At 45.3% G+C, this 22,411-nt stretch overlaps 1 protein-coding gene across 1 annotated transcript in view; it reads left to right on the top strand.

The window, feature by feature from the left end:
- TNN (tenascin N) overlaps nucleotides 1–22,168 on the top strand; it is a 28,097-nt gene extending 5,929 nt beyond the window's left edge. The window contains exons 3-15 of the mRNA XM_009892855.1: nucleotides 2,723–2,986; nucleotides 3,881–4,066; nucleotides 4,588–4,677; nucleotides 6,864–7,127; nucleotides 12,863–13,126; nucleotides 13,685–13,948; nucleotides 16,586–16,716; nucleotides 17,244–17,376; nucleotides 18,223–18,374; nucleotides 19,490–19,586; nucleotides 20,266–20,433; nucleotides 21,307–21,470; nucleotides 22,022–22,168. Coding sequence (XP_009891157.1) covers nucleotides 2,723–2,986; nucleotides 3,881–4,066; nucleotides 4,588–4,677; nucleotides 6,864–7,127; nucleotides 12,863–13,126; nucleotides 13,685–13,948; nucleotides 16,586–16,716; nucleotides 17,244–17,376; nucleotides 18,223–18,374; nucleotides 19,490–19,586; nucleotides 20,266–20,433; nucleotides 21,307–21,470; nucleotides 22,022–22,168 — 2,324 coding nt within the window. The remainder of the gene's footprint in view (nucleotides 1–2,722; nucleotides 2,987–3,880; nucleotides 4,067–4,587; nucleotides 4,678–6,863; nucleotides 7,128–12,862; nucleotides 13,127–13,684; nucleotides 13,949–16,585; nucleotides 16,717–17,243; nucleotides 17,377–18,222; nucleotides 18,375–19,489; nucleotides 19,587–20,265; nucleotides 20,434–21,306; nucleotides 21,471–22,021) is intronic.
- The last annotated feature ends 243 nt before the right edge of the window (nucleotides 22,169–22,411 follow it).

The raw sequence follows: 22,411 nt of genomic DNA, 5'->3' as shown, positions 1-22,411 counted from the left end.
ATGGCTTGGTGCCTATTGCGAAAAACCTGTAATCTCCCTATAACTGCAAGTTGATACGCCAGGCTTCAGCACTCAGCCTTTTACCCTGGAAGCCACCTTTCCTTTTCAGCGTATCACTGCTTAGTCTAATCTTTCACAGCTCCTCAGGAAGGAGAAATATGTAACAGCCACACAGTGAGCACCAGGTATCGCTCAGCAGGGGTTTGCAGTGACCTCACTGGCAGGTCTTTTCTGCTCTGGATCATCCCTCCCCTCTCAGGGCTGAGATGTCTGCTCGGAGTCTCGCCTTTTATTTAAAAGATTATTAGCTCAAATTCTTCATCCAAAAGAGAGCTCTGCGTCAAAACTTCACTCCCCCTTATCCTTCCACGCTATTCAGAGATCTTCTTCCTTCCACCTCTGCAGCTGTTTTACAGGCTGTGAAAGTGGCCTCTGTTCTCTGAGTATCCGAGTAAGCGAGCGCTACAGAATTAATAGGTATTGCACAATCCATTTTGCTACTGTTTCTGAGCAGTACGCCTCCATTCCTGTGTAACTATTTTAAGTCCAAAGGCAAATGGTTCATGTGTCAGCATTTAGAGCCAAGCGTTCCTCTCCCATAGCTGTCAAATTGTCTTTTATCTTCCAATTTGGATTAGATTTCTGCATTCTGGGAGATTTACACTGAGCACAGGTTTTATTTATATATTTATTTATTTATTATTATTACTACTATGGTTTTTATGTGTCTCAGATAATGAAATGACATATTTTGTTGTATATTGCCATGGTAACTGGAATGTCTGAACATCTAGAAGTTACCATCAGGCATGCACCAGTGTAATTAAGGTCTTGCAATTCCTTGTGAAGGAGAACTAGAGGACAAGGACACATTGAACGACAGGTATTTGCCTGTGCTCTTTTGGGACTTTGTTTACTGGCACTCCAAAATAGCACTGTGGGATATCTGAAGATGAATAAACCAGCAGTTTAAAACAAGGGTATCCACAAAAACAGTTGTTTGGTATCTCAGCGCAGTATTAGTTTAACCAGGAGGTCTGTATGTTGATGCTGTAATTAGGAAAATGGAAAGGAAAATAAAGAGGGACTCTGATGTTTCCAGGGGAGGAAGCGTTCGCAACAAGCCCCTGTGTGAGCTCTCAGCCCAGCGCTGGATCTGTAAATGTGCGGCTCATTTCCTGCTTGATTCGGCCATTAGAGCCTCAGCCGGCTTCCGGAGGAGAAGCTGCCTGATGGAGAGAGACTGATGAGAGCGAGCAGAATGCAAGATGGACACTGGCATGGCCCACAACCACCTGGCCTCCTAATTGACCTCACCAATTAGTGCTGTCTGTGATCAACCCTTTTGCTTCAGGCTAGGAGGTCCTCTGCTGTCAGAAAGCAAGAGGTTTTCAAGGGTAACCATGTCCAGTGGCTCCTTCCCCTTCACACCCTCACAGGGCCCCTTCTCCTGGCCCTTACCAGGTGTGTCTTTGTCAAGTCCTGAAGTGCTTGGGTTCATCATGTTGGCTGGAGAAGATGGCTCTGGTGCATCTTGGAGCAGAGCAAAAAGCACATTGCAAAAATAGATCTCCCTGGGCTACAGAGTCACTGCCTTTGCAAGAACCTCTTGTGAAAACACAAACTGCCCTAGGCATTGTCCTAAACTGATGATACTGGTTTCTTATGCCACATCTCTCCTCTTCAGAGAGTCCGATACAATCCTCTTCTGAACTATGCTTAGACAAGGGATAAACTACACCATATGTATTTAGGTTCTTTATTATTTTACTGCAAAGCTGGATTATTCAAATCCAGCTTCTGTATCACAAAGGGAGGCAGGCTGAATGTTCTCACATTTTGTTCAAAGTTTTCATCAAAAGCAATGGCATGCACATATTGAGGATGGAATTTCCTGAGAGCTGTGAATTATACGACGGAATGAATGCTGCCTTTCAAGTGAGAAGAATCTCATGGTGTTATCTCACCTAATGTTGCTGATGCATGCCTTTTTACAGGCACTTGCTACCTACTTTTTGCTATTGGTTAGTGCCTTGCTAATGAAATACAGCTGATAGATGGTTTGATCAGTTCATGATGTGCTTACTTGCAATTAAAATTAGGTAAGCTTTCTGACAGATGCTCTACATGATTGCTTTCAAGGGCTGCTTCAAGACAGCGATGAGCTATCTGTCTTGTGGCAAAAAGGTTAAGGCACTGTTGGTGTCCTGAAATTTATTATGTGCCACAGATTTGCCCAGGTCTCCTCCAGGCACCAAGTGTAAGTTTCCATCAGCATAAAAGATCGGTTTTGTACCTCTGCCACAGAGGAGCTGTGTTCCCCAGTTCTGGGGACCAGTTGACATTTTATTTCAAATTTCAAAACTCTAACAGTGATACGAAAAGAAGGTTTTGGCCTTTCTTTCTCTTCCTAGAGGCATTGTAAGGGACAGCTTTATGAAAGAGTTTTCCGCATGCCAGGGTGGGTTTAGAAGCTGGAAAGAAGAGTCCAGGAAATTTTTCTATTTGTGACTGATTGCAATATTCATTTGTATATAATGATAAGCTGTTGGACAGAAAGAAATGGACAAATACGAGATGATCACAGAGTGGGACTTCCAGTTTCGCATTCTCTCTGTAGTCAAAATAGGTTTGAAAAAAATTCTTGCTTGGCCATGTAAACCCTGGACCAAATGCTAAGACATCATCCTCATTACAATATTTTTCTTTGTTTCTCTTCTAGTGCTTGCTCCTCAGAACCTGCAGCTGCTGAACTCCACAGAGAACTCTCTGGCTGTCAGCTGGGATCAAATGATTGATGTGGATAATTACCTCATTAGCTACTATCCAGTAGGGTATGAGACATTGGTGAACAAAGTCCATGTGCCCAAGGAGCAGGTCAGCTATGAGATTGTGGGTCTCCACCCTGGCACCACATATAATGTCACGCTTCATCATGTGAAGAAAGGGATTGCCAGTGAGCCCAAGTATCTAGAAGCAAGTACAGGTAGGAGCAGGCAGTCTTTTTCTTCAAGGTCAGAAGTTGTAGATCTTTAAAGTTAGATTCAAACAAGTGGAGCAAATTGTTTGGCTTTGTAGGTTTGTAACATCCTGTCTGAGTGCTGGAGAGGACTTTCTCCTGCCAGTCTCAGCTGTATTTTTTTGCCGTTTTTCTCTTCTGGAGAATTTGTTTACAGATATGTATCATTGGGGCTCAATGCATTGCAAATTTCCTATCTCTCCCTTTATCTTGTCCAAAGCCATTGACACTCCTGAATTCCAGGGAATCCTACTGGAATGCCTACTGCAAAAAGCAGTAAGGGAAGCATGCAAGATAAGGCCAGCATGTTATTAAGAATAATGCACTGTTTAACTGGATGCAGAAGGGACGTTAAAGTAGGCAGGATGTCATTCCTAGGTACTAATTTGCCAAACATGCCTGTAGCAGTGAGTTTTTCTCATAGTCTCTTCCCAGAACTGAATGAGCCTGATGCTACTGAGGTTAGGAGACTGGGGTATGGAAAGACTGCATATTTGACACATTCTTTCTCTCTCTCTCGAACTGAAATGCTATTTTGTTAGCAGCTGATGCTGTCTGCTTACATTTGGCAAAAGCAGGGGAAAGTTTGGTTGTTTTGACTTTTTTCTTACTTCTAGCACAACAGGTGGGAGCTGAGAGCCAGAAAACTCTTGAGTTGGAGTGTTACCACAGATAAAACTAAGCCTGTTGAAATAATGATTGTGCTGTACTTGCTTAACTCTTCAGTTTGGCTCAGGAAGATGTCTCAGGTCTCACAGCAGGCAACTGGGGAGGGTGCGGGGCTGTTTAGCAACTTTCTATGTTATGTTCACCTTCTGGTGCTCATCCTGCTTCCTCATGGCCCTCTGCTGTCCTTCCCAGTCCTGTCTGCACTCAGTGCCGTATGGGTGACGGAGGAGATGGAGCACTCCCTGGAAGTGGAGTGGGAGAACCCACCAACAGATGTGGATTATTACAGGCTGAAGTTCAGATCCCTGGTAGAGATGGATGAGAAGCAGGTCGTGGTGCCCAAAAGCAATGACCCTAAGAGCAGACACATCATGACTGGTAAGTACTTGGGGGTATTCCAAACTGGGCAGGGGGAAGTATCAGGAGTGATTGATTGTCAGACCATAGTCCTGAGACAATTCTTCTCTTGTGTATAGATGGCCAGTTCTTGTTTACCTCATGCCTGCTGTAAGCCACGGTGAGGTATATTGGGGTTCCCCTATCCTGTAATAATGGGCATTTCCACGAGGAGAAAGCTTCTATGCTCTGTGGATAGCAAGTTTCAAGGCATAATCATTCAGCTTTAATTCTATACTTGTTAAGAATAAAGTATAGCTGATAACACTCACGTTAAGGAAATCCCCACTTAATGTGTATGTCAGTGTATGTGCTAATGGCAAGCCTGGACCAAAAGTGCTACCAAGGCATTCTGAAGACAAAAGGAAGTTAGATAGAAATCTAAACTTTAAGTTCCTCTCTGCTACAAACCAAGAACTGGGTAGACTAAACAAAATAGATTTCTTTAAGAAAAAATACTGTCTTCCCTAATTGCTTACAATGCTCCCCTTTACTCTTTGTAGGCCTGAAACCTGGCACAGAGTACGAGGTCACCGTCATACCTGTGAAAGACAATACAGAGGGGAAACCATCCTCAGTGAGTGGTAGGACTGGTACGTGGAAAGCATTTTTAATGATAGTGATGTTACTACAGCATTTGGGGACAGATCTGTCAAGATCACAGCATGAAAAGTGCACAATTGGCTGCTTCTTCATGCATGACTTGCCATCGGGTCTGCTTATGTCTTGTTTAAGCTTGTCTATGTCGTATATTAAACACTAAACCTAGCCCTAGCTCAGTCTTTTGCTTTGTTTTTAAACCTACAATAACTTCACCCTTAACTTGGCTAGCGGCTCCAGCCAGACACAGGATAAGCATAGTAAGCTGGCCTCTGTATGTAGTAACAACCCTCAAACAAGCTCAGAGCTAGGTCCAGTAGTAACTCAAAGTTTGCTGGTTCATGACCTCCCTAACTAGATCATTAGCTTAAACATAGCACACATGACTTGCCACCTGGGTATGGCCCTTCCTTGCAGATCCTCTGGGCAGCTGCCGCTGACTGCCTTGCAGCTACTAGGCTGCTGCTGATTTGACCGGTCTCTGAGCCCAGCAGCCGTAAAGAAGAGGACAAGTTCTTCTTCCTTACTGCATTGCCTGGCTCCAGCATTATTTTTCTGTTCACCAGACTGAACAGAACGGTTGGACTGAGGAGCAGATTAGCACAGCATTGCCAGGCTTGCATTTCACAGAATTCACAGAATTCACAGAATTGTTAGGGTTGGAAGGGACCTCTGGAGATCATCTAGTCCAACCCTCCTGCCAGAGCAGGGTCACCTACAGCACGTTACACAGGACAGCGTCCAGGCGGGTTTTGAATGTCTCCAGAGTGGGAGACTCCACCACCTCTCTGGGCAACCTGTTCCAGTGCTCCACTACCCTCAAATTTCAGCATTTCCACTGGGGGCTATTGTCCCAACCCGCTATGTGGTCTGATACACCTGCCCCCACGGAGGTGAAGTTGGGCTTGTCCAGTGGGCTGCACAGTGGCACAGCCCTGGCATTTCTGTGGTAGCTTGAGTCGTCAGCTCTTACATGTGAAGGGACTGAAGAGGCTTTGTCTACTTGCTGGCCCTTAGAGGTTGAAGCTTTGGACTGTTTTACTTTGTAACAGAGCCCGAGTCAGACATAGTAATCTCCAGCACAGAGAGAGCACAGAAGGATCTTTAAGCTGACTTCTGCTCTGACTGTGTGCCCAGTACAGCTCAGAAGGCCTGGCAGATGCTACTGCTACTTGGCTGTTATTTTTCTTGTAACTGGCATCTTAGGCATTCCAGACCTGAATGTTAAAGTAGATCTGGAAACCCTGTTGGTTGATTGATGCTTCAAGCTCTTCATAAACATGGCAGAATATTTTTGAGCTATTATATTGAAAGAAGATCTTGAAGAATTTTGAACTATCATTCTACCTGTAAGATTCTGTAAACTCTGAAATTCAGCTCTCTTACAAAACCGTAGGCAAAGACTGAAAAATCTCAAATCAGGCCTGATATTCCTGGGGTTGTCTTGTAAATTATTCTATTAAAAGAAAATTGATTTAAAACAACAAAACCTACAGCATCTACACTGCCGTTGTAAGGCTGTTCTTCTTCCTTGTGTAGACTCTGATTATTTGGAACACCCTGGGCTTGTGTTTTCAAGCTGTTCCTCACAGCCCTGGGGGCTGCAAAACTTCTTAGAAAGGAAAAACAAATGGTCAGTGAGTCATCCTGCTCATATTCCTATGTAACCCCTAGAACTTAGGAACTTTGGCTAAGACAAATACCAGCTATTGCTACCACTAAACTCTGATTCATCACCCAAAATAGCAGAATCCCTGGGGAAATCTGAGAGAGAGGTCTGCAAAACAGGCAGAAAAGGAAGAGCAACAAATGGCTGACACCAGAGGCAGAGAAGGGATGGGGCCTATATTTGGTGCTGTGAGGACGGCAAGGGAGAATGTTATTCTCAAGTTGGTACCCATGGAAGGTGAGGCAGGTAGCCTGCAAGCTCTTCCTGCAAAAAATAGTGGAAAGTTTCATCTAACTGGTAGAACAGTCCTGCTTTCTCCCCACTTTGACTATGCTGGTTTCTCGTGGATGCCTTTCCTGAGGGGCTGTAGGGGAAACCTGGGTGGCTCTGTTTTAGCTGGTCTAAGCAGCAAGGCAAAAATGAAATAAATGTGCATGTGTCGTGACAGGTATTGTAGTGGCTTAATTCAGCTGGAGTTTCCTAATCCTGCACTTTGAAATGTTCTCTCAGGAGTTGATAGCCCAACCAATGTGGCAACTGAGCAAGTGATGGAAGACACAGCCACTGTCTCATGGAATAAAGTTGAGGCTCCCATAGACAGGTACATGGTGAGATACACCTCAGCTGATGGGGACACCAAGGAAATACAGGTGGGGAGTGAAAATGATGTCATCACCTTACTGGATCTGAAGCCAGGCATGGAATATGTCATCCACATCTGGGCAGAGAAGGGACACCAGCGGAGCAAGAAGGCAAGCACCAGAGCTGTGACAAGTAAGTTGCAGCAGCAGCAGGGGAGCTGAGTTTGAGTTTCAAAACTCCTTCATCAATTTTACTTGTTTTTGTAAAGCTTCTCCTGCTTTGCACAGGTTTTTGGTGAGGCAAAAAAAAAATGTCATCCTTGCTAGTGTGGCTGACCAGGTCTCCAGCTCAGCTTGAAGATTCTCTGTTTTGAGTCCTGTTGTTGACAGGCCCTATGGGAAGGCAGCAGTTACTATTGGTGCAGAGAACAGTGAAATGCAGCCAAAACTAAAGCCTCATAACTGGAATGTGTAATTCATGCCTTGCCTTTAAAATGCCATAACCACCTCCAAGTTTGCCTTGCTAGTGTGGCTGACCAGGTCTCCAGCTCAGCTTGAAGATTCTCTGTTTTGAGTCCTGTTGTTGACAGGCCCTATGGGAAGGCAGCAGTTACTATTGGTGCAGAGAACAGTGAAATGCAGCCAAAACTAAAGCCTCATAACTGGAATGTGTAATTCATGCCTTGCCTTTAAAATGCCATAACCACCTCCAAGTTTGGTTTTTTTTTTTGGGGTGACTTGTGGCCTTTCCCAACAGGACAGGAGGCTCTTACACATTTTGTACAGACAGTCATGAAAGAGTGTTTGTTAAAAAGGGAAAAACAAATTTATTGGGATCATGGCATAAGGTGAGAATGAAATCTCCGAACAGGACATTTGGTCACTGTCCCTTGATGGTGGGAATCTCCAGTGGAAGGGTGCTTGCAGCAGGGTCTGCAGCTAGGTTGGGAGATGCCTTGAACCACTGGTTTGCTCAGTTCTTATAATCAAGCCAGTCGTGGTCCAATGTGGCTGTGTATTCAGGAGCAGTTTCTGCTCGTGATTTACAAATGTCTTGTTTATGTGCATTCTGTAATTCTGCAGTAGAAATTACCTAGGGGAGTGTTTGGGATGCTCCACTCAGGATGCTAAACAACACATTTAAGCATATAAATTGGACTAGATACAACAGGAGCTGACTCAGGGAATTTGTAGGACTGTCTGAAGTTCCCACCCAGAGGGGATTGGTAAGGATCAGTCAAATGCTTAATTATAAGGATCAGTCAGTCAACTACTTTCAAGTTGGTCCATTGTCTCAAGCCAGCTCATGTTCTCACTGATATAGGTGACTGGCTGGGAAGCTCCTGGACCACCCAGGGAGTTAAGGAGTTAAATGCACTGCATATGCATACAGGCAGAGCCTGTACCCAGCTGCAATGTAATTACAGCTAAAGAACAAACTTGATTTTCATATCACACAGGAAAATCATTCACTTGATTTTCTTGCCACAGGTGAGCATCTTGTACTGCTAACTAGCTGAGCTGTGATTATTCAAATATACGTTCCCAGGTGCACTAGTCTAGGGTGACACAAACGAGCCTAAGCATATTTCACTAAAATGAGAATTAATGTATTTTCATCTCACAAAAGAGGCAAGATTAGTACACACAGGTGGAAAATCACAACTTTTACCGTAGCTAATATGCGGTAAATCATAGTGCAGCTAAGCTGGTGTGTGGTAAATTACAGTGTGGCTGCCAGATGGTTGTGCATTTGTGCCCTGGAATTTAGAGCCTTTAGCACAATAAGCCAGAATAAGAAATGCTGTTCCAATAATTTGGGAGGCATCTGCAAGTCCTTCATTGCTCAGGCTATTGAGATCTATTTAGCAGTCTGTGAATAAAACAAAAACAAAACCCCACCACAAAAAAACACGTTCTCTGCATAGGTCAGGGGTTGTTGGGTTGTCCTTGAAGGGCCACATTCCTGCAGGCTGCTTTGTGATAGTGACTTAAGGCTCATGATTATTAGGCCTTAACATGAAGTCTAGCGTCATGTTTCTGTCTGTGAAAAGGGCAAGGGAAGGACTACGATAATGGGAGGAGATTGAAAATAGCTTTTCTTCTAGTGGAGAGTGTGAACATAGTTCTTGCTAGTGGTGTTGCCTGCTTCTTTACCTTCAGACCTTCTCTTAAGAAACTGCCAGCATAGTGACCACATAGTGGCCAGATGGCTGACAGAAGACACAGTCAGAGTTTCCTAGAATAGGGTTTGGCCTCCAATAGACAGGTACAACACAACCTTTCTTTGTGTTGGGGACACAAAGAACATGGAGGTGGGGAAGGACAAGAGCATCCGTCACTGATCTGACAGTAGTGAAGCCAAGCCAAAAGTACACCACCAGCCTCTGAGGAGAGAGGGGAACCCAGCATACATCAAAGCTGTGACAGGTTTTGCTTTAGTATGAAATAATCTTGTCCCAGGAGAGCTGCACTTCAGGCAGAGATTCTGAGCAGGCAGTTTGGTTTTTCGGGCTAATTCCCAGGGCAACCCAGACAAGAGGTGGTAATCTTCAGAAAGCAAGAGACAGTAACATCATATTCTGCACGGGCTTTCCTCTCTGCCTGTGCAGGGTCAGCTGTGCTTTTGTTGCCAGCAAAGAGCATGGCTGTTGTAGCTGTGAGGAGGAGACCTAGACCCCAGCTGAAATACCTCAGAATTGGGCACCTCCCAGCTTTGTAGTTCAGGCCTGTTCTTGATAAGAAATAAAGGATGAGAAGTGGAAGAAATTGGCTGGGCCCTTGAGGGGAAGGAGTAAGGGTAGCTTCATCGGGACAACCCATGTTCTTTACTCCTAACTATTCCTGCAGAAATCAACAGCCCAGCTCACCCAGCGCAGGGGCAGAGGGCTGACTGGCCCTGCCAAGCCTCGGCACTGACATGTAAGTCTGTATACCAATGCATCAAGAATGGTAGGACTTGCAAGTGGTGAGCCCCCTTGTTTTATCTACCTTGCACTGTATCCAACAGTACAAAATGGTTTGGGGCCACAATGGGACCTGCTTAAGTGTCAGTTATTTACACTGCATGATCATAGTATGGTTTGTAGCTAAAGATGAATCTTCTATTAGATTTACCAGTTTGAGCTGGGGAATAAAACAAGCAAGCTCTTGGACACACAAGCCCCTTTTAGGTCTTTGGGCATAGAATAATTTCCCAAAGCTCATCTGGTTTTCCAAATATATTTAATAGTCTAATAAAACATACTACCTCTGCCTATAAAACTTGTGTTGTCTGTGCCTTTCGACCATTGTGATTACCACAGCATTATTTAAACTTCTAATCATTGTGACTTTTGCTTATAGAAATTGACAGCCCAACTAAGCTGTTGACTGACCAAGTGACGGAAAATGCAATTACCGTTTCCTGGAACAAAGTCCAGGCTTCAATAGACAAATACAGAGTGAGCTACACCTCGGCTAATGGGGACACACAGGAGAGAGAGGTGGAGAAAGACAAGAATGTCACTACGTTGGCAGGACTGAAGCCAGGCACGGAGTACGTCATTTACATCTGGGCAGAAAAGGGAGAACAACAGAGCAAGAGGGCCAGCACTGAGGCTGTGACAGGTAAGAGGGCAATAGGTTGAGTTATAGAATCATAGAATGGTTAGGTTGGAAGGGACCTTAAAGATCATTGAGTTCCCACTCCCTGCCACAGGCAGCGACACCTCCCACTAGACCAGGTTGCCCAAAGCCCCATCTAACCTGGCCTCGAACACTTCCAGGGATGGGGCATCCCCAAGTGCCCTGCACAATTTATTCCAACGCCTCACCACCCTCATAGTGAAAAATTTCTTCCTGATATCTACCCTCTTCTAGTTTGAAGCCATTACCCCTCGTCCTATCACTACATGCCCTTGCAAAAAATCCCTCTCCAGCTTTCTTGCAGGTGCCTCTCGGATGCTGGAAAGTTGCTATAAGGTTTCCCCAGAGCCTTCTCTTCTCCAGGCTGAACAACCCCAGCTCTCTCAGCCTGTCTTCATAGAAGTGTTACAGCCCTCTGATCATCTTTGTGGCCCTCCTCTGGACTTGCTCCAACAGGTCCATGTCCTTCTTATGTTGGGGGCTCCGGAGGTGGATGCAATACTCCAGGTGGGGTCTTGCCAGAGCAGGGTAGAGGGGCAGAATCACCTCCCTTGACCTGCTGGCCACGATTCTTTTGATGCAGCCCAGGATATGGTTGGCCTTCTGTGTTGCGAGCATACATTGCTGGCTCATGTTGAGCTTCTCATCAACCAATACCCCCAGGGCAGTTCTCAATCCATTCTCTGCCCAGCCTGTATTTGTGCATGGGATTGCCCTGACCCACGTGCCGGACCTTGCACTTGGCTTTTTTGAACTTCATGAGGTTGGCATGGGTCCACCTCTCAAGCCTGTCCAGGTCCCTCTGAATGGCATCCCTTGCCTCCAGCATGTCAACTGCTCCACACAGCTTTGTGTTGTCGGCAAACTTGCTGAGGGGCACTCAATCCCAACATCCATGTCGCTGACAAAGATGTTAAACAGCACCGATCCCAATACTGACCCCTGAGGAACACCACTCATCACTACTCACCACTTGGAAATGGAGCCGTTGACCACAACTCTTAAAGTGCAACCCTCCAGCCAGTTCTTTATCCACTGAGTGCTCCATCCATCAAATCTATGTCTCTCCAATTTAGAGGCCAGGATGTTGTGTGGAGTGGTGTCAAATGCTTTGCACAAGTCCAGGTAGATGATGTCAGTTTCTCTTCCCTTATCCACCAACGCTGTAATGACTTCATAGAAGACCACCAAATTTTTCAGGCACAATTTGCCCTTAGTGAAGCCATGTTGGCTGTCACCAGTCACATCCTCATTTTCCATGTGCCTTAGCAGAGTTTCCAGGAGGATCTCCTCCGTGATCTTGCCGGGCACAGAAGGTTAAGAGTGTAAGTTACAGCCCAGTTTTGCCTTAACACTGACTAAGTCCATCCCAAGGCAGTTTCATAGCAGAGGGAGATTCAGGCTTAACAGACTGAGTCTTCATGTTAGTGCATCTTGCGGTGAAGCTTATTCAACTAATCACAGAGAGATTCTAATTATCTGTATGTACTGCCAATGGGCTGTGTTATGATTATTAATAGAGATTAGGGAAAATGAAGCCTTTGCAGCAGTGTCCCTTATTTGTGTAGTAGTCTTGTTTTATTTTAGTTGGTTAATTTGTTCATCACGGAATAGGGAAATGCTCAGCTCCTTTTTGCAGGTGAAGAAATTGAAGGGCAGAGAGATTAAGAGTATGCAGGATGCCTTTTCTTGCAACAGAATGATTAATCCTTGTTCCTCAGTTGTTCTTACCAGGACTTTTTCCTCTTTGGCCAGTACTGGTTCAGAAGGTGTTCAGATCTGCCCAGTGTGAGGGTTACTGGTTTGTAACAACATCATAAAGCTGAATGTCTGAACTGATTGCAAGCTGTTGAAAATGTTTACGAGACCCATGCTCTAGGTCAGGTACTTGCTGAAGGAAGATGAGTAAATGCATACCTGGGTTGCCCTGTCTCTTAACAGAGGAGCTTTGATTATTCTCTCACTTTCTGGACAGATGACACCTATGTGAGCTTCAGAGGCTTGTGACTGTGAGAAAATAAGAAAGTAACAATATCTTACTTTGTAAGGGCTCTCTTCTGTCCAGGTCAGGACTGGCTGTGCTGTTCCCTCAGAAAGCTTCTGTAAGAATTAAAGGATTAAAGACCCCAGTCAAATCACCTCAGACCTTGATACCTCCCAACTTTGCAAGTCCAATCAATGTGTTAATCAGAAATAGGACTTGAAAAAGAAAGAAACTGGTAAAGCCCTTGAGGGGAAGGAGTGTCACAGTACAGCCTGACCATGACAGCCTGTGTTCCTTGCTTTTAACTGTCCCTGCAGAAATTGACAGCCCAGCTCACCTGGTGACTGACCAAGTGACAGAGGACACAGCTACCATCTCCTGGGACAGGGTCCAGGCTCTCATAGATAGGTACATGGTGAACTATACCTCTGTTGATGGTGACACAGAGGAGATGGAAGTGGGAAAGAACCAGACTACCACGACTCTGACAGGACTGAAACCTGGCATTGAATATGTCATCTTCCTCTGGGCGGAGAAAGGAACCTGGCAAAGCAAGAGGATCAGCACTGAGGCAGTGACAGGTATTCCAGAGAATCTTTGTGCTTCTACATGGTGCTGTGTTGCAGAGGTGATTTCATTTCTGACCTGTTGCAGAGCATATACTAGACACCGGTTTGTCTAGTGTTGAGTGTTGGTGCTGCCTCAGTCTTGCATCTTTTTCTTTGCCTCATTGTACCCAGTGTTGGTGAGGACTCCAGGGCTGTGCATACTCCCAAGTAACCGGTCTAACGAATCTCTCTTGAGGCTGTGTCAGACCTAAATTCTTATGAACCTTAAATTTCAGTTGGACCTTCTTCTACACAATCATTCTTCCTTGTATCTCTGCTTGATATTTTACTCCTGAGGCCTCTGTATGAACATGGCTGTGCCTCAGTAACTTATCTTGTCTTATTTCTGTTCTGCATTGTCAATAGCAAGCGTAGTGATTAGCCACTGAGATACAGTAAAGCTACAGATGAGTTAGTCCATGTCATCCTTGGCTTCCTGAGGATCATGGGGCTTCAGAAAGCAAAAGTTTTAAGGGGAACATGTGTGTCTTTTAGTTACCCACATTTTCTACTCTGCACTTTATTTCTTAGAAATGGACAGCCCAAAGGATCTGATAACTGACCAAGTGACGGAAGACACAGTCACCATCTCCTGGGATGGCATCCAAGCTCCCATAGATAGGTATATGGTGAGCTACACTTCTGCTGATGGGGACACCAAGGAAATAGAAGTGGGGAAGGACAGGAGCGTTACCACCCTGACAGGACTGAAACCAGGCATGAAGTACACCATCCATCTCTGGGCAGAGCTGGGAAGCAAGGAGAGTAAGAGAGTGAGCATTGACACGCTGACAGGTAATTGTGGGCAGGAGGGAAGTGAAACGGGGTAGAAGGACCCTACTCCCTTGTTAATTTAAATTTCATCATCTGTCTTTACATTAGTGGGTAATGAATCTCCAGAAGGACTTTACCACTGTAGATCTTCAAGTATGTGAGTATAGATTACCATAACAGAGACTACTGTTAGAGAAGAGGCAGATGTCATAATACAGGACTAATGACAGTGGATGGTACCCAGCTTATTTCACTAGTCGTTAATCAAAAGCATGCAGTGCTTCATGTGCTGCTATCAAGCCTAATGATAACAGAGTTATCAATGGTTAAGTTAAACCATTTTAGAATTGGGGACAGTTAAAAATAATGGCCTGCCCTTTGACTCGTGACCTTAGACTGGTCCTAGGAGACTGCCAAGCAGACTTACATCTGTCCTCTTCAGTCAGCTGTAAGGATTATTGTGTACTGGGAACATTTCAGGGTCACTCCATATCCATTGGCCTTGCTAATGTACTTTTCTTAGTTTACGAATCAAGCTGGTATGAGATAAAACAGTTGAAGCTTGGATTTAGGGCAAGATGCCAAGCAGTTTCCCAGTGCTTACAGAGGTCGAGGGCAGCTGATGGGGACAAATGGAGATCTCTTGAGGCCAAAAGGCTGAACCTGTCTGGAACTGGAAATGCAAGGAGAGTTTCAGCAAAATGAAATGTTGGGGTTTTTTTGGAATTGGAATGAAAATAGAGACACCTGGAAATTTCACATGAAGTGAAGCTGCTGGGAGAGGGAATGCATTCAGCATTAGTACGGATGATATTGAAATATCTGCACAAAAAACCCCCATGTGGTGTGGTGTCTTTTTTGTTTGCTTGTTTGTTTGTTTTTTTTTGTTATATTTCCAAAAGTGATGACACCTCTGCTAAAATAATACAAGTTCTGAGGGGGGAAAAAAACTTCTTCTTACTCAAGGTGATGACTCGTTATTCCCTAGCATTCAAACCAGCTGTGGCAGGGAGCTGTTCTGTGGTGATCTTCTGCACCCATGGAAACTGCTGGACTGGTCTTCAAGATCAGTGCTGTGAAACTAGGACTCTCTAAGGTCGCCCTTTAGATCCTTTGCTTCTCGTGATGGATTTGGTGCCTTTTAGCTCCCTCTTCTGTCCAGTGGGAGGTATACATGTAATGAGCTACTCTGAGAGGATTTCTCTGTTGTTTCACTTAAAGTAATTGTTTAGTGGTCTCCCAAATGAAGCACGAGTTCATTAGATAATGAACTAATGCTTAACTTGGAGCCTAGTGAAAGGTGGTCTTCAGTTATAATGAATAGCCAGTGTTTTAAACAACATGCTCTGTGAATGTTCTTACTGTCCCTGTTGTTTCTCTATTCAGTGTTTTGATTTCTTCTTCTCTGCTTTTGTATCTGTTTTAAGTGGTAATGCTATACACAAGGAGTGCAGCGTTTCCTGGGAGAAACCACACTGCTCCACTCTTCTCGTTTATCGAAGACAGACGTAGCTTGGCCTTGTCTTCATCCATGGCCTTTTCACAACTCTAATATTTCACCGATGCATTATAATTGTTATGATTATCCTCATAGCACTCTTCAAGGTCTATGAAGTGTTGTTGCCTGGTTTATATGGAGAAGAACTGAATCAGCGTACAAGTTAAATGTCATGCCCGTAGTCCCCCAGGGAGGTCTATGGAAGAGCAGGGAATTGAGGTGAAATATTCAGTTATAGTTTGCTATAAACTCAGATGTACTTCAGGGTTGGAGCACTCTTCCCTGAAGGCCAGCACTGCCCACTGAGAACCTTCTTTCTAAAACTTGGAAAGCCAGACAAACCTATTCCTTAAATTGTTTTCCTTAAGATGTTCCCAAAACACTAGAATATAGCAAGCACGGGATGAGAAGTAGGGAGAGACTTCTTCCATTTTTGTTACTTCCAACTGAGCTTTAGAAACTGCTTTTATCCTGAGGGAAGCTCTGCAGCCCTGCTGTGGGTATCTCATAACACAGATGCTTTTTGACAACTGCTGTGAACTGGCATTACTTAAAAATAATTCTGTTCTCCTCATGCTGAACTTGGGCAGTCTGACTGCCCAGGAAAAGTCTGGCTAAGCCTTTGATGTCAGTGAAGGAGCTGGTGTCCCATATACAGCACAGACTAAACTGTAAAGTGGTGGGTTTCTTTGTATACCTGCATGTATTAAAGAAGGCTGAAGCATGACAACAATAAAGCCTGTGAAGTCATTCTTCATCTGCAGTAGGGAAACAAGGAGTAGGAGCTCTCAGCGGACCACACTAGGGCAATCTGTGCTCCAGGACTGGGACATAGACCCCAAACCTGACCCATCTCTGAATGTTCCTCAGAGATGAGCCTGATGGAGGCTTCTCAGGCAGATGTGTCAGGAACTCCTGGGCCCTGTACAGTTGAGCCAATTGCAGGGCTCACAAAACATTTCAAACCAGATCTGTAGCAGGCCTTTGCCATGTTTGATCTAGGCTTCTGCTGCTTCTTGCTAGCTGTGAAGGTTACTGGGTGACTTCAGTAGTTCCCAGTTCACAGAATCGGGCATTGAAAGCTCAGCCTAAGCTCTGCACTGCAGTTTCTGTCTTTCATTTATGCAATGGGACTTGAACTTTCTTTTCTTTTTCAATAGAGATTGATCCTCCCAAGAACCTCCGTGTATCAGATGTGACTCATTCTACTGGTGTGGTTACCTGGACTCCTTCTGCAGCACACATTGATGGCTACGCTCTGACCTACCAGGGTCGAGATGGCATAAGCAAGGTACAGAGAATTCCTCAGCCCTGCAGACCCCACTGAAATAAGTCTTTGATTATGGGCTCTGCCAGTTGGGTCTTGTGGGTATATGGTCTACAGAAAAACAATTTTGACGGGGAATTTATGCTATCCACAGCACAGGGAGGCAGAGCTTAAGTAAGGAGATATGCTGCTGTCTTGAGTAGAAGCTATGGAGGAACTCTGTGACAGTGGAACACCTCTTTCCAACAGATCTCCAGGTGCAGAGAACATGTTTGCTGCTTCACTTCTCTTTTCTAACTTGATATTACCTGGAAGGGCAGCACTCACCAGGATAGAGAGTCCTTAGTGTCCTAACAGCGTGTCTTGAGACCTTGCCCCAAATCCTCCCTCTGAGGAGACGGACTCCATGTTTCAAGGATATACAGTGAATGTGCCTGTCTGCACTCTACAAGACAAACCTGTAAATACATACGGAATATGAGACGCTGGGGTCCAGAAAAGCTAAATACTGTTCAGAATTGGATTGACCTTTGATGTGTTTTATTTGGCAGGAAGTACAGCTGAGTCCTAGTGAACAACGGTTTGTGCTGGAAGGACTGGAACAAGGAGTGCGGTATACCATCTTTGTGATGGCCTATAAGGGAGATCGCCAGAGCAAAAAGACAGACAGTACCTTTTCAACAGGTAGGATTTGGCCTTGGTTATTGCACTTTTCCCTGTGCTCGGCAGCTGTTGTGCTTTATGGTAGAGGTCAGAGATAGAGTTCATGTTCTACAAACACACTGGGTTGCCTAAGCAAACCATCTAGCGAATCAATGATGTCTTTCCTGGCTGGAAGTCCATTCTAAGCTGCACCATCTGGAGGCTTGGAAACACAATGGGATAGTGTGAACGGAGATTGCCCACACTGGTCAGTGCTGCTAGCAAACCTTGCTAGCCAAGCACGGAACAAAGCCTCTTGGTGAGCTGCCAGTGGGCAGGAGAGATGATGGTACACTAGAGGTCTTTCTGCACCATCCTAGTAATGGTAGGGCACAGCTGTTTAAGTACTGTTGTGGCATTGGTAGGCTGCCCAGGTTGTTTTCAGAGGTCAGAAAATGTACACCAGAATGGCAGCAAATCTAACAAAAGCTCATGCCAGCTTGCTGTGGGAGCCTCTTGTACTGTGCCAGTGTCCACAGGGACTGCCAATTGTGGACAAATTCTGAAATGCAGAGAAATTAGTCCCTGTTTACTGATACTCCCACCTTCACAAACAAGGGCTCCTCTTCCTGCTCTCACTGCAACCCAGGACTGCATCTCTTCCAGCCTCTGGGGAGCCCACCCATGGGCCAGCTCCCAGGCAGTGGGGAAGGTTGCCAGCAGCAGTTTGCTGATGCAGCTCACCATGTGAGTGCACGGTGGGGGCTGCTGGTTTCTTCTCTTCCAGTACTGTAGTCCTTAGGAGATTGCTAAGGGTGTGAAATGTCTCCTCCAGCTCTATGGCCTGCTTTGCTGATGTGAAGGCTTTTGCCATCTCTGTTCTTACAGTTAGCTTCCTCTACCCGTATCCCGCGGACTGCAGCCAGACACAGCAGAATGGAAATGCCTCTAGTGGCATGTACACTATTTACCTGAACGGGGATGGCAGCAGGCCGATACAGGTGTACTGTGACATGACCACTGATGGAGGCGGGTGGATAGTGAGTGATTCTCTGCTCCTCTCTCTTTTTTTTTTTTTTTTTTTTTTTTTTTAATGAATGTAATCAAGTGGACCTAGTACTGGTGTTAGCTGAGGCTCCTTTTGCTCTACTGCACTATGGTGTTTCAGCTCCTGCCTTGATGGAGTGGCATGTTTTAGGAAGGGTGGTGGATGCTGATGTATGCCCCCAGACTGTCAGAATAGCTCAAAGGCTTTTTCATTGTTTGGTCATGAATGCCGGAGAGGCTTATATTATTGCTGATGAAGGGCAATGACTGAGTTATGACAGCTTATTGTGTTATCTCTTGCTAGTTGGGTCACAGGAGTTGTATGTGAGGGTGCATTCAGCCCTGTCTTAAGATGAGGTAGTACAGCTTAGCTTAACTGCCTTTCATAATGAGTTAATTAAGCTCTATTATCTCATCCTGACCCCAGTATGAGGTTACATATATGGACAGTTAATGTAGTTCAGCTGATGCTTGTTAGTATTTTAAATGCTGATGCTTGTTAGTATTTTAAATGCTGGTGCTGTGAGCATGCACCTGGACCCTGACCACACAGCAGCTGTTGAGTGGCTCAAGGGAATCTGGAGGCAGAAGCACAAATGCTTTGAGGTGAGGAATGTGTATGAACATGAAAGAGTGAATCGGGGGTTCTCTGATAGCTGCCTCCCTAAACGACCAAATAAAAATACCTTTATTCCCTTCTTCACCTTTCATTTTCAGTGATAAGTGACTTTATTCACTGAAATAAATTGCTGCATGTTACTACCCAAGTCCCTCTGATTTTGGTGAAGTTTGGAAACCTGCGTGTCTCTGTGGATCTTGTCCCTAAGCTTGTTTTGTCTAAGTGTTTGGATCATGCTTAGATTTATGCTCTCCATAGGCTTTTGTGGAGAGTAAACTGTAAAACTTGCCCAACCAAGTATTCACCCCAGGTGCTTCTATGCAATCAAAAAATGGAAATGGATTCCTGTGTGTACCCTGCTAGAGTTGCCTGTTCCTGAATGCTTCACCTTTTTGTCTATTTGAATCAGGATGAGCATTTCTCACCCCCGTCTTCCCTGTCTCTCCTCGGCCTGTCATGAACTCTCACACAGAAATCTTTGCTTTGCAGGTGTTTCAGAGGCGGAGCACTGGTGAACTGGACTTCTACAAACGCTGGAAAGATTATGTGGAAGGCTTTGGAGATCCCACTGGGGAATTCTGGCTTGGTACAGTACAAGGGTGTGACCAAGTGAAGAGCTGAAGATTAGCTTTGTAGAAGCACCTAAATGATGAAATATCCAACCCTCTGAGCCTGCAGTCTGGAATTGTCAGCTTTTGTGTCTTCCCTAGAAGTGCCAGTGAAGCATTGAGGGATCTTAAAGGCTCACTATGTCTTTCCACTGGCATGTTTGGGCTTTGGAGTAGTCTCAGAGCAAGCCAAAATCTGGAAAAGTTTATTTCAGGCTTGTGTGTTCCTATAAGAAGAAAAATAAAGAAATTGGATTAATGGAAATGCAAAGTCCAGGATACTACACAGAACTTGGTGTATTAGGTCATTTTTTGTCTGTCTTGTTCTGTTAGAGAACTCTGCGTAGATCAGAGAATCCAGCACTAAATAGGTCAAAGTCTTTGGAGCAGGAGTTTTAGATGTTCTGGGAAAAATAATGTTGCACTACAGCCAGTCTTGCCTGGGTTTAGGCTGTTTGTTTTTTTCTGATACTGCTGTCTCTTGCCAGAAAATGAGATAAGACAGAATAAACTCGGCAAAATGTCATGACAGCATCAAGCAGGGAAGCAGGGAGGCAGGAAATAGCTGATTTAACCAAAACGGCCACAGGGTGAGAGTTTAGGACTGCAAAGATGAACAGGCTTTTCCCTTTTAAGAGTAATTCTTTTTTCTTCTAGGTCTTGACAAGCTGCACAATCTCACAAGCAGCAGCCCCATCCACTATGAGCTCCGGGTGGATTTGTGGACAGCCAGCGAATCTGTCTATGCTGTCTACGACTTCTTCCAGGTTGCATCAAGCAGGGACAGATACAGGTTGTCAGTGGGGAATTACAGAGGCAATGCTGGTGAGGAGTGCCTCGTACTTGTCCTGTCTGCTTTGCACAGGGAAGCAAATGCTGGGACTTGTGTATTTGTTTTGCCAGTAGCACAGGAGCTCATTAGATATCAGGAAGAAATTCTTTACTGTCAGGGTGGTGAGACACTGGCAGAGGTTCCCCAGGAAAGTTGTGGACGCCCCATCCCTGAAAGTGTTCAAGGCCAGGTTGGATGGGGCTTTGAGTAACCTGGTCTAGTGGAAGATGTCCCTGTCCATGGCAGGGGAGGTGGAACCAGATGATCTTTAAGATCCCGTCCAACTCTTAAGCATTCTATGATTTTATGATTATGTCAGGTTAGATCAGATGTGGTTCTGTTTGAGGAGAGAAGTGTGTACCTTCTGGGAAGATTGAGGAGAGTATGCCCCCAGGCCTGTCCCCTGCTGAAGACAGGAGAAAGCGTTGCTTTTTCATGGGGAAGAGGGGGCTCTGTAACCCAGTGAAACACCAGCTGAAAAGGCAGACTGAGAAGCATTTCCATGAGGTAACATGTCCGATGGAGGAGCAACTTCTAGGGGCTCCCCAGCTGAGAAGTGCAAAGGAAGTTGCTTTTTTTTCAGGATGGGAGTTTGCTCAAATCCTTCCCGTTGCCATTGTGTGCATAGTCTTCCACTTATCCTTTAATATACTCTTGCCATAAGATTTAGACCTTCAGATGGGGGGATCCAGCCCTTGGACATGCCGTCTAATAGCAGCCCTTTAGAAATTATTATCCAGACCCATGCTGTGCTGTTGCTTTTCCCCTGACAGGCCTGCTCTGTTCTGCCTGAAGGGTGTATAAGCTCTTAGGCTGAGCAACTGTAGTCTCCTATTCCTATTCATGTCTTTCATCCCTTCCCTTAGGGGATGCAATGACCTACCACAACGGCTGGAAGTTCACGACGTGGGACAGAGACAATGATGTGGCTCTCAGCAACTGTGCTCTGACACACCATGGCGCGTGGTGGTACAAGAACTGCCACTTGGCCAACCTCAATGGGAAATACGGGGAGACCAAGCACAGCGAGGTGAGTGGCAGAGCTCTATCTGGTGATCAGCTCTCTCCCCAGCCTTGAGAATACACATGGGGGGGATGTCTGTCCTTGGAGCAGGAGAGATTGCCCAGGCTATCCTAATTTAACTGAATTTGAAAGGAAAATGATCCACGAGGAAACTCGCAGCTCTTACTGTGTTCTCCCTGGATCCAGAGGACTTGAGCTCATGGCCCCCTGATTCTTGTGGGCAGAGATACTTGAGGTGGAGCTGTCTTGATTTCTGAGGAATCTGATCTCACTGGGATGCTGGCTTACTGTCCCATGTAGCCTGTACCCTGGCTTTCAGTGCATCTCATTGTACAGGCTTATTTTGGGCTTGAATGTGGCTCAGTCCTGTTGTGTTTCAAACTGGATGGAGACTGGATTTATACTAGTAGTGTCTGGAAGGCTGATTAGTCAAAATCTGGTGAACAATAGTGTCTCTGTTTATTGGAGGGTTAAATGGTATTAGAGGGGGGCAGTAGTAGATTCCCAACACCTGGTCTGGGTGCTTTAATAAAAGAAATTCCTTGGTCTTTTCCCAGGGGGTGAACTGGGAGCCATGGAAAGGCCATGAATTCTCCATTCCTTTTACCGAGATGAAGATCCGTCCTCAGTCTTCCAGCAATGAGCCAATCCTTGGGAGGAAGAAGAGGTCTCTATCAGGGAAGAGGAAGAAGATCAGGGCTTAAATGAAACTCTGTGCAGGACAGTACCCAAAGATTCGGTATTTCTTAACAAAGTTAGATTCAGACAGCTTTCTCCAATACATTGGAGACAGTCACTGACCGACATACACCCACAGACCTCTGGATTTGCAGTCTAGCGTGCTTCCAGCCTTTGGAGTTCCTGATGGGTGATCTGTCAGAGACTGGGAGGGGGCTTGTGGGGAGCACCCAACTTGTAGCTCCCCTGGTTGGCTAAACATGACAAGG

This window comes from Charadrius vociferus, unplaced genomic scaffold, assembly GCF_000708025.1.
Source record: "Charadrius vociferus isolate BGI_N301 unplaced genomic scaffold, ASM70802v2 scaffold39, whole genome shotgun sequence".
NCBI lineage: Eukaryota > Metazoa > Chordata > Aves > Charadriiformes > Charadriidae > Charadrius > Charadrius vociferus.
This window is presented reverse-complemented; position numbering and strand designations above follow the sequence as displayed.